This window comes from Gracilinanus agilis, chromosome X (genome assembly GCF_016433145.1).
Source record: "Gracilinanus agilis isolate LMUSP501 chromosome X, AgileGrace, whole genome shotgun sequence".
Taxonomy (NCBI): Eukaryota; Metazoa; Chordata; class Mammalia; order Didelphimorphia; family Didelphidae; genus Gracilinanus; species Gracilinanus agilis.
Window position 1 is genome coordinate 41,855,852 of NC_058136.1, and position 21,879 is coordinate 41,877,730.

At 39.6% G+C, this 21,879-nt stretch overlaps 1 protein-coding gene across 1 annotated transcript in view; it reads right to left on the reverse strand.

Moving 5' to 3' along the window:
* Positions 1 to 21,879, reverse strand: part of CHM (CHM Rab escort protein) — a 208,751-nt gene that overhangs the window by 182,765 nt on the left and 4,107 nt on the right. Inside the window, exons 3-4 of the mRNA XM_044682814.1 lie at positions 7,628 to 7,700; positions 5,729 to 5,850 (exon numbers count right to left, since the gene is read on the reverse strand). Of these exons, the coding sequence (XP_044538749.1) occupies positions 5,729 to 5,850; positions 7,628 to 7,700 (195 nt within the window). The remainder of the gene's footprint in view (positions 1 to 5,728; positions 5,851 to 7,627; positions 7,701 to 21,879) is intronic.

The following is a 21,879-nucleotide window of genomic DNA, read 5'->3' on the forward strand; positions in this document are numbered from 1 at the left end:
AATGTAAGGGACTTCTGTACCAGCAGAAAGTAATGACACAGGACAGCTCTGAGGGATTTATGGTAAAGACGCTACCCACATTCAGAGGAAGGACTGCAGGATAGGAAACATATAAGAAAAACAATGGCTTGAACGAATGGGTGGAGGTGGACATGATTGGGGATGTGGACTCAAAACTACCACACCAATGCAACTATCAACAATTTGGAAATAGGTCTTGATCAATGACACATGTTAAAACCAGTGGAAATGTGCATCGCCCATGGGTGGGGGGAGTGCGGTGGGCAAAGGGGAAAGTAGGAGCATGAATCATGTAACCATGTTAAAAATGAATATTAATAAATGTTTTAAAAAAAAGTCAATTCTGACTTGAGATTATTCTTAATTGAGGATTGATAATAGTTTAATCCTTTGGCAACTGTCTTTTAATATATTGAACCCAAAAAACCCCTTTTTCCCCCTTACAAGTACTTAGCAATGCCTGTAGTCAGTTCCCCCAAAAAGCCAATGGCAAACATTTGGTTGCTGTCTAGAGATGGTAGTACATGGCATGGACTTCAGGAAATGGAATTTGTCTGGGTGTTGCCAAGAGGCACATGTGCTGATCAGGCCCTAGATGCTGGCCTTGTGAGTGGCAGACACTTACAAATGAGTTAACCCATTCACATTAATACAATGAAACAAGTCATAAAAGAAGAATTTCAACATAATTTTAGAGCTAATTTCACACCAATCATTTCTGAAAACATTTTAAAAGGTCAGAAGCAGTTACACAGCAAATATTTTAATTTTATTTCTACCAATGCATTGAAAGAGGAAGGAAAGCAGAAGGGAATGAGCATTTATTAAGCTCCTACTCCCAGTCAGGCTCAATGCTAAGGGATTTACAAACATTATCTTAATTGATTATCACAACAATCCAGTGAGTGAAGTGCTATTATCATACCCATTTTATGGTTAAAGAAAGGAGGCAGATAGAGATTAAGTGACCGGCCCAAGGTCACAGAGCCAGGTGCAATCAAATATAAACTTTTATTTATCTTTTTTATTTACTCTTTACAGTCTGGCTTCTGACCTTACCCCCAACAGGATCTGATCTCTCCAAAGTTACCAATGGCCTCTTATCAGCCAAATATGATGGTCTCCTTTTAATGATCTTCCCTTGAGCTCTCTGCAATAGTGAATACTGTTGACCATTCTCTTCTTCCTAAATCCTTTCTCTTCTCTAGGCTTTTATATCACTTTTTTCTTTTGGTTCTCCTGTTTCTGAGTGTTCCTCCTCAGTCTCCTTTACTAGATCATTATCCATACTGGGCCTGCTAACTGTGGATGTCCCCAGGGCTCTGGCCTGAAGCCTCATCTCTTTTCTCCTTATACTCTCTCTTAGTGACCTCACTAGCTCCCATGGACTGAAGAGGGTTCAATTCCCATTTCTATGTGAATGGTTCCTATCTCTATATATCCAGGCCCAGCCTCTCTCCTGAGCTCCAGTTCTGCATTATCAACTGTCTACTGGGTATTTTGAACTGAATAACTTATAGGCATCTCAAATTCAACAAGTCTAAAATGGAATTTAATATCTTTCCCCCCAAAATCCCACCCCTCTTCCTAGTTTCTCTGCTTCTGTTGATAGCATTGCCATCCTTTTAATCTGTGATTCCTTGTTCTCATTAACTTCCATATCCCATCAGTTATGCAGTTAATTCTACCACCCCAACATCTCCCATATCCATTCTATTCTCTCTACATATACAGGCACTACCCTGGTTCAGGGCGACCTCACCACTGGCTTGGACTTTGGCTCCTCCCTTCATTCCTACCCCCCTCTCCAATTTATCCTCCACTGGCCTCCAAAGTGACTTTCCTAAAGCCCAAGATTGAGTATATCATTCCCCTGCTCAAACTCCAGGGGCTCCCTACTGCCTCTAGAAATTCCTGTCTTGGGCACTGGAAGCCCTTTATCACCCAGCTCCAACCTCCCTTTCTAGCCCTTTTAGGCACTCCTCCCTTTCTCAAACTCTTTTGTCTAACCTAGACTTCTTGCTATTTCTCACGCACAAAATTCCATGCCATCGTACTGATCCTGCTCCATGCACAAAATGTACTTTCTCCTTACCTTTGACTCTTGGAATCCTTTATTTCCTTCAAAACTCAGCTCGAGTAGCATCTTCGATATACATGAAGCCTCTTTTTTCCTGATCCTCTCCCATCCCATTCCAAAGCATACTAGAAAAGGGCCTTTCTCATTGTCCTCCATCTTTCAATGACCCTGTATAGCAGATGCACTTACACATCTCTCCACACAAAATGAAGGTACACTCAAGGACAGTAACTGGTTTCAATATCTCCAGTGCCTAGCACATAAAGTGCATTCAATAACTGAATGATTCATTCTGGGGAAATGGAGGTATACTGTTCCCCATAAATAAGACTTCCAAATAACTGAGGCTTAAAGGATACCTTTAATGCCATTTTGTCTTTCTTGTTAAAATTGGTAGCACTGCAAGTAGCGATTGTTTCATTTCTTTTCTTTGCATCCACAGTACCTGACACATAGTAGGCACTTAATAAATGCTAGCTGACTAGTAGCTTAAGTTGGTTTCAAAAGGCTGAAAATTATTTTTAATAAATGTCTCTCTTAACATACTACCCACCACCTGCCCTGCCTTCTCAGGAGGACTAATTTGAGAATGCTAATTTAACCTTGCTTTTGTGCTCAAAAGGTTTGCTATGATCTTTAGTTGGTGTGTTTCTGGAGTTCCTGTGTGGCTTTAATATGATATTTTTTTATTTGAGGTCACTTAGTACTGAGATAAACCCAATCCTCCATAAACCCAGTCCTCTTCTATCTCTGCTACAATTACCTGCCTACTTTAGGAAGTTCCAAAAGGAATATCAAGAAGCCAGGAGGTTAAAAATAGGATCATTTCCTAGGTTTTATGCTATTTTGTTATGCAACAGTCTGGTTGGGTTAGTTCAATTCTTAACATCTGTGATATGGGACTCGAAAGCCACATTTGCAATCACAATATTTCAGAAGTGAAAGAGAAACAACAAGAATACCGTCTAGAATATACCCAACGGGGGCAGCTGGATAGCTCAGTGGATTGTGAACCAGGCCTAGAGATGGGAGGTCGTAGGTTCAAATATGGCCTCAGATACTTCCCTGTGTCCCTGGACAATCACTTGACCTCCATTGCCTACCCTTTACCACTCTTCTGCCTTGGAACCAATACATAGTATTGATTCTAAGACAGAAGGTAAGGGTTTTAAAAAAATGGAACATACCCAATGAAGGGTAACCTAACCTTAGCTTAAAGATCTCTGGTGAGGGAAAACTCACCACCTCCTGAGGCTGCCCAGACCACTGTGGGGCAACTCTCATTTCTACCGAGTTTGTCCTGACTGAAAACCTCCTTCTAGTCAGAATGGGACAGAAGGCAGGAGATTACTTCCAAAAAGTAATGAGTGTGTGTGTGTGTGTGTGTGTGTGTGTGTGTGTGTGTGTGTGTGTGTAAAAACCCANTGTGTGTGTGTGTGTGTGTGTGTGTGTGTGTGTGTGTGTGTGTGTGTTTAAAAACCCACAGTAATGTTTCTGCTTTTCTGCAACTTCCATCTATTGCTTCTAGTTGTACCATTGGAGGCCATGCAGAATAAGGGTGATTGCTCTTCCGTGGGCCAGCAGAGCAGCCTTTCCACTAGGCTAAAATCATCACATAGAAACAACTGATATTTACGAACATTCTATAGCAGGGGTCGGCAACCTTTTTGGCCGTGAGAGCCATAAACGCCACATTTTTTAAAATGTAATTTCGTGAGAGCCGTACAGTGCTCACAGTGCGGCTCCTGTAACAGTGCCTGAAAAAAAAATGGGCTTTATGGCTCCTGCAGAAAGAGCCGTATCTGGCCCTCAAAAGAGCCAGATATGGCTCGAGAGCCATACATTGCCGACCCTTGTTCTATAGGAAAGCTGCCTAATACGTTCATCTTTTCCTCCCTTTCTCTCCCCTTCTCCTTCCCTTCTTCCCACTCCCTTTCCCAACTCCCTCTGTCTCTCTCTCTCTCTGTCCAGTACTGTTGGATATTACTTGTTAGTTATTAAACCAGAATGCTTCTGAGGCAGATTCACTGGTTAAAAGCTTACACAGGCCCTGAGCACTCTTTGACTGTGTATACCCTCTTGTGAGGCCTTTGCCTATATGTAGTTCACTATCAATTCAAACCTATATCAGACACTTAGAAGGAAATGCTTTGGGAGGTAAGTCACAGGAAATTAGTTGTGTCCTTAAGAAAGGAAATGGTGAAAAGAACTTCTCAGTTCAATAATACTAACAGGGTCTCACAAATGAGTGAAGGAACTCTAGGAGCCCACAGGTTTTTCAGAGGTACACAAAAGGGGAAGCAGCTGTACTCAGAATTGCCACCATGAATAGCCTACCATTCTCTAGTGCAGGGGTCGGCAACGTATGGCTCTCGAGCCATATCTGGCTCTTTTGAGGGCCAGATATGGCTCTTTCTTTTTTTTTTTTTTAAACCCTTGTACTTCGGTGTATTGTCTCATAGGTGGAAGATTGGTAAAGGTGGGCAATGGGGGTCAAGTGACTTGCCCAGGGTCACACAGCTGGGAAGTGTCTGAGGCCGGGTTTGAACCTAGGACCTCCTGTCTCTAGGCCTCTCACTCCACTGAGCTACCCAGCTGCCCCCAGATATAGCTCTTTCTGCAGGAGCCATAAAGTCCAATTTTTTTCAGGCGCTGTTACAGGAGCCGCACTGTGAGCACTGTACAACTCTCACGAAATGACATTTTAAAAAATGTGGCGTTTATGGCTCTCACAGCCAAAAAGGTTGCCGACCCCTGCTCTAGTGTGATGAGCTGTTTTTTAAAGTCTCCACAAAAACACTTGGCAATCTAATGGCCTGGACCCTGGAGGACTATACTAATGTGAATGGATGAACTAACATGGAGGATGCAGACTTACCTTCTTAACACACCAGCTACATCTAAAAAACTCAATTACCCATTCAAATAGTTGTGTTTGCACAATTAAATACTCAAGTAGTTCGCAGCAAGGATTTGCAGTTATCAGTATGCCTGAATGTACGTCTCAAAATGGGGAGGCAGGGTAGGAGGAGGAGGAAAAGACAGAACACTAAGAGGAGCTGACATTTACATAGGACTTCAAATGCTCTAAAGGCACTTTGCAAAGTGTCACTCCATACATTACCTGTTCGGTAGGGCTGGGAGAGGAGAGGGATGAGGACTGTTTGTGTACTGAAGAGTAGTCATGTGAGAGCAGAAGACTTTTGCTACTTGGCCCCTGAAGAAAGCAAGGAGTGGGAATGGCCAAGAAAGTGATTTTGGTCATTAGGAAAAAATTCTCCACTAATTAAGGGCTCTCCAAAAGTGGAAAAAGCTGTCTTGGGCAGTACTGAGTTGCCTATCACAGGAGATCCTCAAGGGATGAGGGAGAGAACATTTTCCAAGGATGTTGTGGAATGCATTCAGGCTCAAGTCCAGGCAGCTTGGAGAGGACAACCTCCAAGGTCCCTTCCAACTCTGAGATCCCATTATTCTATGATTTTAAACATATACCTTTGGGAGAATTCTTGGTTCTTGGGGGCAACAGAAAGAAAGAGTAAAATGATTATAGCTTAAAGAGTAACAATCATATGCTGATTTTTAAAATAAAAGATAAAGAAATGTTTGTCTTTCAATTACTGCTCATACCTGGCATAACAAATGACTTCTACATGTTGGATGGTCTGGTCTTTCTTACGAAGAGCAATGGCTTCTTCTGTTTCCAGTATCAGCTCTTGCCAAGCTGCCCACTCTTCCTTATCACGCTTTTCCTGAACAATGCACAGATGAAGGATTCCAATTCATTTCCATTCAGATGGAACAAGCCAAATGGGTACTCAGAGAATGAACTATTTTTTAATTTCAAGTTTTTCAATTTCTAGAAGTAAGCACCCAGTCCCATCATTTCTCAGAAGCATATCATAAGACAGACAGACAGACAGACATGGACACGGACACACACACATTCACACTTTCACTAAAATTGAATTCACTTCTGACAAATTCAAAACAAAGGAATTATTAAAGCCATAATCTGTGGATAGAAACAATACAACTTGTTTGGCCTGACGTAGGTCCATCACTGACAACTATCAGTGTACATCTGCTCTTAATTACAGAGAATAAGTAAGCAAATAATACATTCACATTCAACAAACATTGGCTTGGAAATGTTTATACATGACAGGTGTGGCCAATTTAATTAGAGGAGATATATACAATACATGATATATAAGTATGCGTGTATATATACACACACTGTATATTAAAATAGTCTAGAATGAAAACAGAAGAGAAAACAAACAAGACAGTTTGAGAAACTAGAAATTAGCTCTGGATTTCAACTTTTGAATGCTGGTCATGTGATAGATTAACTGGTATATACCAAGAGAAATTACTTTGAATAGCATAAATGCAAAAGAGAGTTATCTGAGTATATCAAGTATTGTAATACCTAATTCCAAATCATTTTATAATCTAAAGGTTAACCAATAGAGAAACACATCTCACACCTGACTTATAGGAATTTTCTCAGCAATAGTTCAAAAAGCATCATATATTTTTAAGGATTTAGTATTTAAATATAACACTTCATAGGGCTGCTACAAATGTATTTCATTGTCAAAACTCTTTTAAAAGGTATTCCTTATGAGATCTTCAAAGAACATGAATTCAAACAATTGAGACACAAGAAAGCACTGACTGAATGGTTCAATGCTGATGAATCTGTGAGAATTAGTATTTTGGAATAATGGACAAGATTTCCTAAGCTAAAATCCAAAAGACTGAAACCTGTAAATCAATCATTTCTGTAGCCAACAAATTTCTTTTGTAGAATGCTGAATTACAGAATCGAGGAAGCAGGGATCTAATTCATAATATAGAATCTGAAACTATGAACTTCAGGAATGTCGGGACTAGTCAATTCTATACTAGATGGCAGCCAGTCCTAGTGAAGTGTATCATTACAACCTATTTAGACACTGGAAACTCTCACAAAAGGTCAAAGACTATATTAAGAGAACTCTTAGCATGGAGTCATAGGATTCTTCAAACAGAAGAAAAATAATGATGGTCCAGGGAATTAAGGCAAATATGTCAACAAAACCAAAATTCTAGAATCAAAGTAGAATTTTCAAGTTCTAAAACTGCTATAAAAGTCTTCTTACATTCAACAAACTCAACATGTTATGGTTCTGGTTATCACAATCTCTTCCTTCCTCAGCAAAGCTTTCAATTCAGACTGTTGAGGGATCCTTTTTCCTGAGTGATTTCAACTTGACCGTGGAAGAAAGTGGGATGATGAGTCTTGTTTTTAAAGAAAATGACTTTATGGCCAGCACACCTATTCTATGATGAAGGGAGTAATAGCTGGAAACTTGTACAAACAAGAGGAGCTCTGGAATATACATAAGCTGAATGCATAGCACGTTTGGTACAATGAAAAACAACAAGGTGAATCCCACAGTTAAGGGGAAGGTTTATGAACTGGCATGTATGACATGTTACTATTGGCAAAACAAAGCAAAAATCATAGTAGAACTTTACCTGATACTCCTTTATCCAGGACAATAGTCCTGAAAAGCTGAAACTGGCCCAGTTTCCTCCATAATAGCTTCTTCTGTAACAGAAATAAGAGCGACAAGAATGAAAAGGAAGAAAACATCAGGAAATGCTCAAAGCAATTTACTCATCTCAATAAATTAAACAGCTGTGAGTGCAGGAGGCGCCACCAAGTCCACTAGGCTTTGGAAACTCCTTTTGAAGCCCTTTACTTCCTGAGAGCGGGGTTTAATGGCTTGTTAAAGCAACTGGCAAACCTGTGAAACTCGAGGACCAAAGATATAGATAGAGCCAAGGCCTTGGATAATCTGCGCATAATGAATCCTAGGATTAGGGCTAGAGGAGATGCTAAGGAATATCTAGTCTATCATTTTCTTTTTACAGAAGAGAAAACCGACAATCCGAGAAACCAAGAGATTTGCCTGCGGTCACAGAACCATTAAGTAGCAGAAGAAAATTCAAACCTCAGTCTTCACTAACTAAAATTCTTTTTGTACTAACAGCCTGGGTTTCTTCCACTGGTGAGCTTCCCTAAGTTGGAGGCCAGTGCCCTGGTACCCATCCATGAAATAAACTGATAGCTACAGATGCAGGGAAATCTTTTTCTTTTTAATTTTTCAGTTCTTACTCCCAGCACTCCCCCACCATACTTCATCCCCAACCCTGTCTCTTCTCAGGTCTATCTCTACTAGACTCTCCCACCCTCTCCCCCTTCCCCTTCCAGTGTCCTGGACCCAAAAGAGCCAAGTCGACGCAAGGACTGTATCAGAGAATAGGGTTAGGAGAAAGTGTATGGCAAAGTCCTGGGCTGCTCTGACCCCCAGCACGGCTCGACTTCATTGATTATTTTCTCCCACTTTCCCAAAGCATCACTTTGGTGGGCTTGAGCACAATTCATTAAAAATCACTGTTATTCAAGCTTTGCCCTAAGGTTCCTTCTGTTTAATGTACAACCCGTTGCCCAGAACCCACAAGAGCACTTCCTGGCATTTTTCCTGAGGATTCCAGCTATCACAGCAATTGCACACATCCACAGTCTCAGCTAAAAGGTTGGAATTTGAGGAACTTGGAATCTTTGGTCCCTTAGGTTAGAGATCAGCTAGGGGAAGGAGAGAAGGGGGAGAACAGGGATCCTGGGGCTTCCCTTCCTCTACTAAGAAACATAGACCACCAACCACTACATTATACCAGGCAAACTTGGCAAACAGGCTGGTGACTTCAATTAAAAAAAGCTTTAGCATAAAACAAAGACACTAAACTAAGCTTTCTTTTTGAGGAGGCCAACTTCAAGTCCTCAATAAATACTTTCAGCTAACATTGCAAAGACTCACAATCAAAGTGAAAGACATTTTATATACAAATGGAAATGGTCCCAGGCCATCTAACAGGAATTCTGAAATCTTGACTTGCATATGAATTTCCACTACACTTTGGAAAGACTACTAGAATCACTAAACTAGAGCTCTAATTGCAACTTTACCCTAGCCCTGGGCCAGTTCTAGTGTTCTATGGACTACTTAAAGGATGAAAGAAATGGATTGGGATAGGGACTGAACCTCTAATTCACTGGTGTACAACATGCCCTCCAGCAAACTCTCACTTCAGAGCCAGAAGCAAATTAAAATGTAACTGGGAACCATTTAGCAAGATAAAAATACAATAAAGCATAGATAATATTAATTTGTGGTTTTCTAATTCAATATGCAGCCCTCAGGGATCTGTTGCTATTTGAGTTTGACTCCACTGGCCTAGAGCACTTTACAGTTAAGTGACTTGCTCTGGGCCACATAGGTAGTACAGGTCAGAATCAGAACTGGAACCCCAGTCTTTTTGGCTTCAGGGTCACCTCGGAGTATAAGAACAAGTGAGACCGTGCCATCTCAGAAAGAAATGACAATGTCACTATCTGGTCCAAATCTATTCTTCATGTCCCCCCACCCCCATATTCAGTCATAGAGCTTTGACAGAGCTAATTAGTCCTAATATTTTTCCATCCATGTCTCATTTTTAACTTTTCCTGTTGATGTGCTCTTAACATCACCATCTGGTGATCTCATCCAATTATGTATGTAAAAGGTGAAGCATGGCTTTCATTAGTCTAGTCTCTCTGACAAAAGAGGGCAACATAATACCAGTAAACTAGCTATGTGAGTCTAAAAAGATTTCAATGAAATTAGCTGCAGTATTCCCATGATTCTAAGTGAGACTGAAGCCGTTTTTCAGGACATTTCAATATCTGCTAATACAAAAACTACAGATGGAATGTTTAACATTAAAAACCAGCCTAGATCACATGTAAAAAAGAAAAAAACAAAAATGCGTTTCAATTTTGCCTAAATTTATAGGAAGATTTTGCAAATTTGATATTCAAATTCAGTTTCTAAAATGTGATTTCCTCTGGCTTTAGGACTGCTGTAAAACTTCTCAAAAAGGTTAGGTTACTGATTTTAAACATCCACAGGCAATTTATTTTAAGGACAAAGTGAGAATTTCCTGACTTCATGAAAAAGGGAAAAAGGGTATGGGAAACTTCCTGCCAATTTTGTGTCATAACTGCCTCCTCACTTCAACTCAAGAAAGAAGCTGCTCATGATGAGGGATGGAGTTTGTTATCATTACCAGGAAATAGTTGGAGAAAGACTTCATTCCAAGCATTCTGGCTCTCTGCAGTACCAAAGGACAGCTACTCAATGTTTTCAGTCAGTCCATGAAACATTCGAGACTGTTCTAAGTTATCTAATTTTTCACTCCTGAAAAATCTCTTCTTGAAATTATCAACACACCATGGGGCACTTTTCATTCTCCACAGCAGAAAATATTTTGAAGTTCAATGACTAAAATAAGTCCCTGGCTTCCTTGTTAAGTAGAATCTATACTTTATTACTGAAGAAAAGAGGATTTCGTTTTTCTAATCTCACAATGGTATCATTAGGATGCCTGCTCATTTTTTCCCCTAAGACACGGTAAGAATATGAGTTACAAAGCTGATTTCATTAACCCCTGTAAAGCTATAGAAAAAAAAAAGAAATCAATAAACTTTCAAACTCTTCTTTAACCTTTACATATTCTGATACTGAACCTTCTGCAAAAATTTATAAATTGTTAGCATATTCCCATAATAAACTACCTAGAGCAAATGCAAGTAATTCCTGTTCATAAGTACAAGAGTCCTAATGAAAGAACTGCTAACATTCTTGAGGAATTCGCATAAGAAATGCTTTAATGACTCAGATGTCCAGGGGTTAAAAATGTTTTCAGGCAGAGAACTGCAGGGAGTCAAGCTTAGCTGGCTGAGTACAAAATGGACATCATCCATCCCTAGGGCCTGGCTCTGCCACTGTCTTCCCCATAGAAACATGACTACTAATGCCACATTATATATTTCAAGCAGTTCTATGAGTGACAAACATTTACTTGGTGCCTACTGTGTGCAATGCCACAACTCAAGGCAAAGAGGACATAAAGACAAAAGGCAATAGGCCCAAGGAGTTTATATGATAATGATGGAAAAGAACAAATATACAGATAAGTAAACGAAGTATCCACAAGGTTAATACAAGCTAATTACTTCCATAGATTTGATTCTCACCAATAGACAAGCATTATCTCGCTTTACTAAGATGAAATTAAGGGCCAAGAGACAAAACTGAAACAAAGGTCATCGCTAGGAAGGGGCAAAAATGACTTTTTCCAAATTAATATTGTGCCTGTGCTATGGAACTCTGCACTTCTCCAGCTCTTGAGAGAGGGCTGACACTTCATTGGGAGTCAGGCACCTAGCTAGCATGATTAATATGATGGCACCTATGGCCCTAAATAAGTAATTCATATACTAGGAACAACTCAGACACTAGAAATTCTGAGTTCTAGACCAATGGTCTTCAAAGTGGAGGCCAGGGCCTGACCCTAAGGGGCATGTGATCAACCAGTCATGGGGTAGGAAGAAGGGTCACATCTCACCCTTCCTGCAAAAGCCAATCAGCCAATTTATCTCAAGCAAACCATGCTTAGGCACATCCCTGCCAACTCTCAAATTCACTCAGGTACAGCCCTCCACCATGAGCTCTCCCTTCTGGGCCAAGTTTTGGCCCCTCGGAGCAATTATAACTTGAAGACACTTGGGCACCCATTGCAGCAGGTACCATTGGGAAGATTCTCTGCCTTTAGGCTATACCCTTCTCCCTCCCTTCTCACATATATGTCCTCTGTCCCAGGAATCACCTTCAGAGCAGCAGATGCTTTGGACAGCAGCTAGTGAATAAAAGCTTGTTTGATCTTCCACTCCTCACTCTTCCTCACCCCAAAGAGCCAATCATTTGCCAAACCTTATTTTTGTACTGTACAAGATCTTGTATCTATCTCCCCTTCTCTCAGCTCTCTCCCTCATTCAGGCCTTCATTGGCTCAAGCCTGGACTATTACAGTGGTCTCTTAATTGGCTTTACTGTGTCCATTCTCCCCATCTCCAATCCATCTTTTTCTAAAGAAGAGATCTGATTAATTCAGTCTCCTATTCAACAAACTTCAGTGGCTTCTGATTGACTCTAAGATCAAATATTATTGCATTTTTGTGTCATCCTTTTCATTATTTACGATATATACAGAATTATTAGTGCAGGAGTCCATATGGATAATTTGGAGCTAAGTAAGCATATATATTAGAGATACATGCTCAAAATAGTGTCACTGATGGAGTGCATGATTGAAAAAGTTTGGGGGCTAATCTTCTAACAAAGGCAATGAACACAATTTTGTTGAGGGCCTGGTGAGACTATTTACAAACCTTGGATAATATGAAGTCTAGACTCTCTTTTCTACCCTAATTCATGTAAATAATGGCCATTGGAGTAATAACTGTGTAACTTCTAATGTTGGAGTGACTCTTCATTTCTAGAACCTGACATAGCACAGGTTTTATTGCCTGTCTTGTATTTTAAACTGAATATGCAATTATCTTCTGGTATATTGGAGCAATAGGACAATAATTGTTTGGCATTACTCCTAGTATCCATTTATCAGTTAGCACTGAGCCCAATGTACTCTGCACATCACCAAGAGTCACAATTCAGTCCAGAGCTGGCACGAAGTGTGCCCAGTCACTCAAAAGTGGCTCACGATGCCCCTTGTTAACCACACAGCTTGGACTCAGGCTCCCCCCTCCAATTCTCACTTAATAATAACTCACCGTATCTGATCTAAGGGGAAATAGGTGGGGGAGAGGTTAGGAAAGTGAACTTTCTTCCACCTGCACTCCTCTCTGCTAACTAAAGTGTAAAAAAAAAGGGGCAGTAAACTTGAGGACTCCCTCCCAGTTTTCCCCAAGGCTCTGTGAGAGGCAGGGTGGTTTCTGAAAAAGGAATGTGATACCAGATGTTGAGGTTGCAAGAAGGCCTTCCCAACTTTTGGGCACTATTTGAGGAACACCTGACCAGTCCATAAGACTAACCTATTGTTCTCCTATCGAATCCAAAACCATTTTGAGGCAGCTAAACCACATAGGTAAATTGCTATTTCTCAAAGAGCAATAGATCCTTAGTTGGATTTTCATCTCCTATTTATCTTAAGGATGAATAATACAACTTGTTCTCTTTCCGCTATATGAGATATTGTCCTCATATGGAACAAAAGTTTCTTGTACACAGGGATTGTTTCATTCTTTCTACAAGCACTTGTATTCCTAGTGCTTGGCACATAGTAGGCACTTCATAATTATTTGCTTATTATTATTTGCAATTATTGACTCTGTGCTCTTTCAGGGCAGTTACTGGATTTATTCCTAGAGCCTAGTATGGCTTCACTTCACAAAACAGACAGAAAAAAGTGCTGAATTGAGGTCTCTAGTATTTCAATGCATTCTCCTTTCCTACATCTAGCCTTTTTTCTTTGCCAGCTTTGTAGGGCCTGCACCATAAAAAAATAAATTAAAAAAAAAAAAGGCATTCAGAGGACCAAATCTCCTATCACAACAGCTTTACAAAAGGAGTAAGTAAACTCAAATCAAGCACCTGATGATAAAGGGATGGCAAAATAAGATCATATCTAGTCAATCAATTCTCTTCCTTTTCTTACTCATATCTTGGTCTAAAACTAGAATGGAAGGAAATCGTAAACATTTGGCTGCTGGTCCTGGTTTGGAAATTTTTAGGGAAAACCATTTAAATCTCTATTTTAAAACCATGTTCAAATTGTTCTACTCTGTCTAAAGGACATAAGATCTTCCAGAAAATTTTTCAAAATAAGCATTTGCTCATGCAATTTATAAAAGAAGGCCCAGGCAGCTGACTCACCTCACCTTGCCGCTACTGCAATCACAAGGATTCATTTGTGCACAAATTGTACATATATTCAAGATACTTAATATAATGAGCTTTGAAGAGCCAAATATTGAATATCCTTTTTTATAAGGAGACAAAGAAAAATGAATTTAAGTGACTTCCCTTTAAAAATCAATGCAATAGTCTTCACTCGTACTAAAAACTAGTTAATTTCCTTTTGGGTCTAAAGTCACACAATTTGAATGAGGAAATTAATAGGAACCTCTTTCCCCACCCACAAAAAAACTCAAACAAAACAACCCATAACAAAATTGTGAGGAAAAAATGAAGATTGAAAGCATGAACAATTACTGAGAATTATAACACCAAGTTCACAAGAATATAAACTTTTGGTGTTCTTGTATCTTCTTTTTAGTAACTTCAAGTTGAAACTTAATGCCAATCTCTCCATTTTGAATTGCAAATTACTTTTCTAAATCATTTAGCATCTATCCTTGAAATTTCACATGTCAACAGCTCATTAATATCTACAGTAAATGTAGCTCTTTGAAAAGAACCACAGATTTTACAGTTATTGAGACAGATAGCTGGCACACAGAAATAGAGCTCCTTCAATTACAATTTGGCAGAAGCTAACTTTAGTTTAAAATCTGTCTACAGGAATTTATGGCAACACAGCAATGAAGTGACTATTTTGAATAAGATTAGCTGCTGTTGATGGTGACGCTTGGACAGTGTTTATAAATCAACAGAGGTTGCACTTAGTATTTTATAATGGGCCACTTCAGAACCATCAGCCACCATTACTTATGTGGTATATTAGGATAGATGAAAACAATAGTTGGAGATTAAAAGTAATAAGTTGATCTTTACAAAGTAATGAATGCAATACATACATGTAAATAACTTGAAGTTGATGGTTGCTCACAATAATTTCTAATGATTTTTAAGCTTCAAATTTTAATGAAAGACAGGTTAATCCAAATAAGGTACATTATTCCAATCCCTTATTAGGACAAATTAGAGATATTTTCTGACTTATAAAATCATTAAAACCCATAAATTCTAGAATAAAGGCAAGCCATGTCATTTTCTAACTGAATAGCTAAATAAACCTGATTGAAGTGATTTTTAATTTATCAATAACTTATTTTAACATTCATCCTTACTGCGGTTCTGGAATTTTGAAAACTCACCAAGTCAAGCTGACTAGGAAAAAAAATGGTGTTGGAATAAGTAAAAGAAGTGAAACTACATGCCTACCTAAATGGGTACTGTATTGTTAATCTAGTGACAACCTGGCCCACCAGTAGAGCTGCCAACTCTATGGTACATAGAGGTGATTCTTCCACAAGATTAATCCTTCAAAGAGGATTCTGTTTTTATTTTTCTAAGAAACACTGAACATCAATAAAAGAAAATTACATTTGCTCAGTAATTATTTGTATTCCAATTAATGTCTCTGTGTATAAAGAATATCAACAATTTTTCAATATGCTCTCATCTTTGTCCAGTTAGCCTCATTCATGTTTCCTCTGATGTGATCATAGTATGTTTCGTTCTTTGGTTTTATTTTTTCCCTTGGCATTTCGTTGCCATTATTTCATTAAGATCCTCTCAATCATGCTTGTTGTACATAATTCCATTTCAGCATTCAATTCCTTTCCATGAGGGCACCACAATTTATTTAACCATTCCCGTTTTGGACCTGATAGCTAATTTCCAGTTTGAGGCGGGGGGAGATTTTTTTGGCCATTAAACGTAACACTACTATGAAAGTACTTTAAAAGCACTTTTTATGGTGGTAATTTAGGCAACACATTCAGGGCATATTACCAACAATGGAATTATTGGGTCAATGGCATGATTGGTTTGTTAACTTATGTTAGCAGATTATTCTTCAAAATGATAGGTTTGCAATTCTACAAGAAATCAATGAGTATACTTGGTCTTCCCCAGCCCCACTAGCACTTTTTAAAATTATTTTTTTGCTTTTGTTTTAATGCTATTAATAATTTAGGCCAATTTGATGAACATAAGATGGTACCTAAAATTGATTCAACTATCACTTTGATTATTAATTAGGTTAAGTATTTTTTCCCATGAATATGAATCATTTCTTTCCTCATTTGAAAATGTTCGGGTCCTACCTTTTGGCCATTTATCCAATGGGGACTGAAAGTTATCATTATGAATTTTTAAATAGTTCCCTATATATTTTAGATTTCAGGTTTTTTCATCTGTCATATTGCCATTTTATTCTTTTTTTATATTTTGTTGATTGTACATAATTTTTCAAAAAAGTTTTTACTGGATGAAGATTTGTCATACAACTAATTTTTTTGTAAAGTGGATGTCTTATGTACCCATTTCATTTCACTGATATATTTTACTTTTGCATACATTCAGTACTACACAGTTTTGATAACCAATTTATGTTCTAAAATCTAGGAATACAAGACTCTTCTTCAACTTTGCTTGAGTATCATCATAATATTCTTACACTCTTATTTTTCCATATAAATTTTGCTATAATTTTATCTAGTGCCATTAAGAGGTCTTTTGGTGTCTCAAATGGATTGTACTAATAACTAAATATATAAATTATTTGGGGACTGTGAAGTCATTTTTTCCTATATTAATCTGACTCGTCTACTAACACTGAATATTCCTCTAGTTACTTAGGTCCTTCCCTTTTTTGTTCCACTGAGTGTTTTTATAACAAAATACAAAAACTATCTGCAAATCATTTTTTTCCCAAATCTGAAAAGTATTTAAGCCCTTGATAATCTTTTATTTTGTTGCTTCCATTACAAGTGCTGGAATATATTATCTAATGCTGGAAGTAATTCTGAATGTATAATTTCTAAGTTTATAGACGTTTCCCATCCTGCAGCTGGTCAAATGGTAATGTATGTGATACTACATAACAAAAAAGGAGTTCATGGAAGCAGCTTTCATGATCCAAGATTGGAGAAATTTAAATGCATCTGAAAATTTAAAAGCAAATTCATTTAGGTAACCTAAAAACAAAATGCAGTGTACCCTTCCCACACTCTACTGTGAGCTCTCCAAATGTTCTCCAAGACTGAAAAACATCTACTAAGTGGTCGCTTGTACATGGTACACGCCTACAGGTAAATATACCTGCCTTCCTATATTAATAGGGCCCTAAGCCATCAATAAGCCCCAAGGCAGGAAGTTTTGTTATCAAATGTCATTTGACCGAAACTAGAGATTTGAAGAAGCAAAAATGAAGAGGAAGTGAATTACAGGTGCAGGGACAGCTCAGGCAAAGGCTCAGGGATAAAAAAAAAAAAAGAGTACTGAATTTTAGGAACAGCAATCAGGTCAGTTTGGCTAAACCACATGGTATATACAAAGAAAATAATGTACAATAGGGCCAGAAAGATAGGTTGGTTTCAGGGTTGTGAAGGCCTTTAAATGACTGAGGAGTTTGTATTTGATCCTAAAGGCAATAGAGTCACTGCAGTTTAATGAAAAGAAGAATGGCATGGTAAGATCTGTTCTTTAGGAAAAATCTTTCGGTAAGATGGATTAGAAAGGGCTAGGTGAAGCAGGAAAACCAATGAGGAGGCTATTGCAAAGGTTCAGGAAAAAGATGATCAGAGTCAGAGCTAGGGCAAAGGCTATGTGAAGGAGGCAAAATCAACAATACTTGGCAACTAAGTGATTTGAAAAGTGAAGTGGGAAGGGTCAATCAGGTTCCCTCAGCATGCTGCGGAGGGCCCTGCTGGAGATCGGAGGCCCAGCTCTGGGTCTATGGACTGCCCCAAACTGGGATTTAGGTCCCCACTACAAGCCTGATCTGGGACTCCTGGTCTCATTCTGGGCCCACACAGATCAGGCTGCACAGCACAGACTAACATGGGCTGGAATTCTGGACCTCATCGCAGAGTCCTCATAAGACATCATGAAAACTAAGACAAGAGCTGGGAAAAAAGAAGACAGAATTCCTGATATGAAATGTAAATAATGCAAGCAATTCAGCCCATCGGATGACTCAGTCATTCTCTTTTGGAAAAGGAAGAGGAAGGAGAGGAAGGAGAAGAACAGGAAGAAGAGGAAAAAGAAAACTGAGAAGTGCTAACTTCTCTCTGATCGTTATCATGATTCTAGTCACCCTCAAGAAATGGTCTTATTATAGTACTTCTTTTATTTTTTCTCCCATTATAAAACTTTAAAGGTCACTTTCTGTTAATGTAGCATTTTAATCAGTCACTTGTATTCAGATGTTTGCTGAATGGTTTTCAAATTCTTCAATTATAAAACCTCACAGAATTTTCTATATGATAGGATCTCAGTGGCCATCTAGTATAACCCATACATGAAAGAAACCATCACCAGAACATATCTGAGAAGTGGTGACTGAGCTTCTCCTTGAAGAATAACCCCTCTTCTTTTGAGTCATTTTACCTTTGGACAGCTTTTATTGTTTAGATTTTAGATTTTGATTCCTCGTCACATAAAACTCAAATTTTGAAGAAAAAAAGTGAGGTGAGAAAGAGTGAAGAGGAGATGGTGATTTTAAGGTTGAGAACCCAGGTGAAAGATGGTGAAACCCTTGACAGAAACAGAGTAGTTAAGAAGGGTGACAACTAACATCATTCCAGCTCTGAAAGCCTATGCCTTTTTTCCCCTGCTTCCTACAAATGTAATCAGATTCAACTTTAAGAAGGAACCATGCAGGAGCAATAACTAAGGCCTTTCCACCTTCCCTTCACTTTCTATTTAGGCAAACTAACTGCTGACAGTGCTGGGAATGATCCCTGATTCCAATTAAGCAGAAAGGTCAACCAGATAAAGTCAAGATTTGGCCTTCAACCTTGGCCCAAAGTCTCTCTGGGGAGACACAGGCAGTCAGGGCATTCTGTGACCAGTAGGAAAGTCCCCTCCTCTCTCTTCTAGGGAACATGGTTTCATTCAGAGTCAGCCATTGTCCAAATTGTTCATATTGGAGCCCTGGGTACTGGTAGGATTTAAGTGCATGAGGAAGGGAAGGGATTCCTGGATTTCTGTCTTTGTATCCCCAGTGGGAAGCACAGCGCCTGGCATATCATATGCTCAGGAAGTGACTGGTGAATTGAATTGAATCCAGAGGGGGCAATCAGGATGGTGAAAAGTCTTCCGATCATGCCATATGAGGATTGAATGAGGATTAACCTTGAGAACAGAGAGATTTTGGTTAAGTAGCTTGACAGGCTTTTACTTGGGAGAATGGATTTGTTCTGCCTAACCCCAGTAGCCACAACTGGAAGCAATATAGGGAAGTGGCAAAGACACAAATTTAAACTTGATGTGAGACAAACTTCCTAACAATCAGTTACACAAAACTGGATTGAATTGCCTTAAGATGTAGTGGATTCTCTCTCACTAGACATCTTTAAGCTAAGACTCAATGTCCACTTTCAGCTCTGTTACAGAGGGAGATCACTGTTCTTATATAAGTCCAAATAGATGGCCACTTAGGTCCCAACCAAATTCTAGGATTTTTTCAACAGTGTAATAACATCCCCCAAAAGCTTATAGAATCAAGCTACTCTAAGATGGGAAGCGTCCAAAAACTGGGAGATAATGGTCCCAATATACTACATTCTAGTCAGATCACATCTGAGATATTTCATTCAGTTCTAGACACCACATTTTAGGAATAACATTGATAAGCCAAAAAAGACACAGAGGAGGACAAACAAGGACTAGTGAAGGCCCTAGAGTTCATATCATATGAAGATAAACTGAAGAAATTAGAGCTGTTTTTAGACTGAGGAGAATATCTGGGATTGGGAAGAGCATGGGTAGTGCCTGAGAACAGTCTTATTAGAAGGCCTACTAGATAAAAGAAGAATTAAATTTATTCTGCTTAGTCCCAGAAGGCAGAACCTAGAATTACTTCAATGCAAATACGAGGCAATGTGCTAGCCATTGGGGATACCAAGACCAAAACAAACAAGGAACTGATATTCTTTTGAAGGGATTTGAGTGTATGAAAATAAGTATGTTAGAAGGAAAGCCAAGGAGGGAAAGAACAGCAACAACTGGAAGAATCAGAAGGCATCAAGAGGGTAGAAGCACTTGAAATAAAACTTAAAGGAAGACAAGGATTCTGGGAGGCCACTGAGATGTACAAGAGCTGTATCATAGACAGAAGAGACAATATCCCAGCTAAAGGCACAGGCTGGATATCAGTTCAGGAATTTAGTAGGTCCATAAACAGTATGAAATAAGACTAGAAAGATTTGCTCAAGATACATTATGAAGGACCTTTCACACCAGACTAAGGAGTGCATGGTTGATCCTGCAGGCGCTAGAGAGCGATAGAAGATCCTTGAAATGAGTCAGGCCTGCATTTGAGGAAGCTGATTTTGGAAGTCACGGTGGAGGATGAATTGGAAAAGAGAGAGACAACAATCTATGTTAACCAATCAGGAGGTCATTATAGCAGGTGAGAGGAGATTCCTCAATGTTGGTGGTGGTCCTTTGAAAGGAAAGAAAGCAACAACCTAGAGACATCAGAAATGTTGCAAAGACAGAATTAACAATATTTGGCAACTGATTAGAGTAGGGGTTGGCAACATATGGCTCTTTCTGCAGGAGGCATAAAGTCCATTTTTTTCCAGGCACTGTTACAGGAGCCTCACTGTGAGCACTGGACGGCTCTCATGAAATTACATTTTTAAAAATGTGGCGTTTATGGCTCTCACGGCCAAAAAGGTTGCTGATCCCTGGATTAGAGATAAGGTGAGGAGGATCCATAAACCCACATACTCAATTAATCAGAAAAGAACCCAAAGATATACCCTACAGCTTAGAGCTCTATTTAGAAAAGACACTCCTGACTTCCGGTTAAGATGGCGGCAAGTAAGGAGCAGTTGCTGGATCTCTCCTGACCGAAGCATACAGAACTCCTCAAGGGGAAATAAAAACAAGTCCAGAAGAACGAAGGAACCCCACAACAGGGCGCAGCATTGAAGGTACGCAGAATCGGGGCATTTCCACTCTATAAAGGGGTGAAACAGCTCTCACTAAAATGCGAGAGGAAGAAGCCCCTCCCCCACACCCCACACCGCACACCTCGCACAACGCACAAGAGTGAAAACAGGACTGGGGCAACCAGATAATCACTGGCAGCCCCAGGGCTTGTACCTGTGTGCTGCAAGAAGAGGGACCCCAGGTGGCTGAGGGCACATCCACGTGGGTGAAGGCACCGCCTCCAGCTGGGACAAAAGCCTCTAAAATGCGGCCTTTCCCAAGTGCTGAAGGCATTACCTCAGGTGCGAATAAAGATCTCCAGCCCACAGACTTTCACTACCTTCTGCAGGGGTGAAGGCAGGGCCCTAAGAGCATCTGCGCAGGCAAAGGCAGTGCCCTAGGCTTGAATAACTATCTCCAGCCCAGGCTTGGACCTCCAGTGAGGACCCAGTGCAGACCTCAGCTCCGCAGTGGAAGCAGCCCCAAAGACTGCTGAAAGAACCTCCAGCAGAGGGGCAGACCGGGAACTACCAGGAGGCCTGACCCCGAGGACAAGGAGACCGGAGCCCCCGGGAGCTTGCAAGGCGCAGGCAGACCCTGAGTGCAAAGACAAAGCGGAAAAGGGGCGAGGCTAACAATGGCCAGCAATAAGGAAGCCCAGAAGAAAAAGACTATCAAGAGAAACTCTGGAACACTCGACAACTTCTACACAGAGAAAATCCAGACAACAGAGGAGGGAAAACAAAAATCCAAACCTCCCCCAAAAAATGAAAGCTGGTCACAAGCTATGGAAAAGTTTAAAAAAGAAATACTGAGGAAGATGGAAGAAATCTGGCAAGAAAATAACAGTTTAAAAGGCAGAATTTCACAATTGGAAAGTGAGACAAGTCAACTGAAGACCAAAAATGACCAGATTGAAAAGGAAAACCAAAAAAATTATAGCCGAAAACCAAAACATTAAAGCCGAAAACCA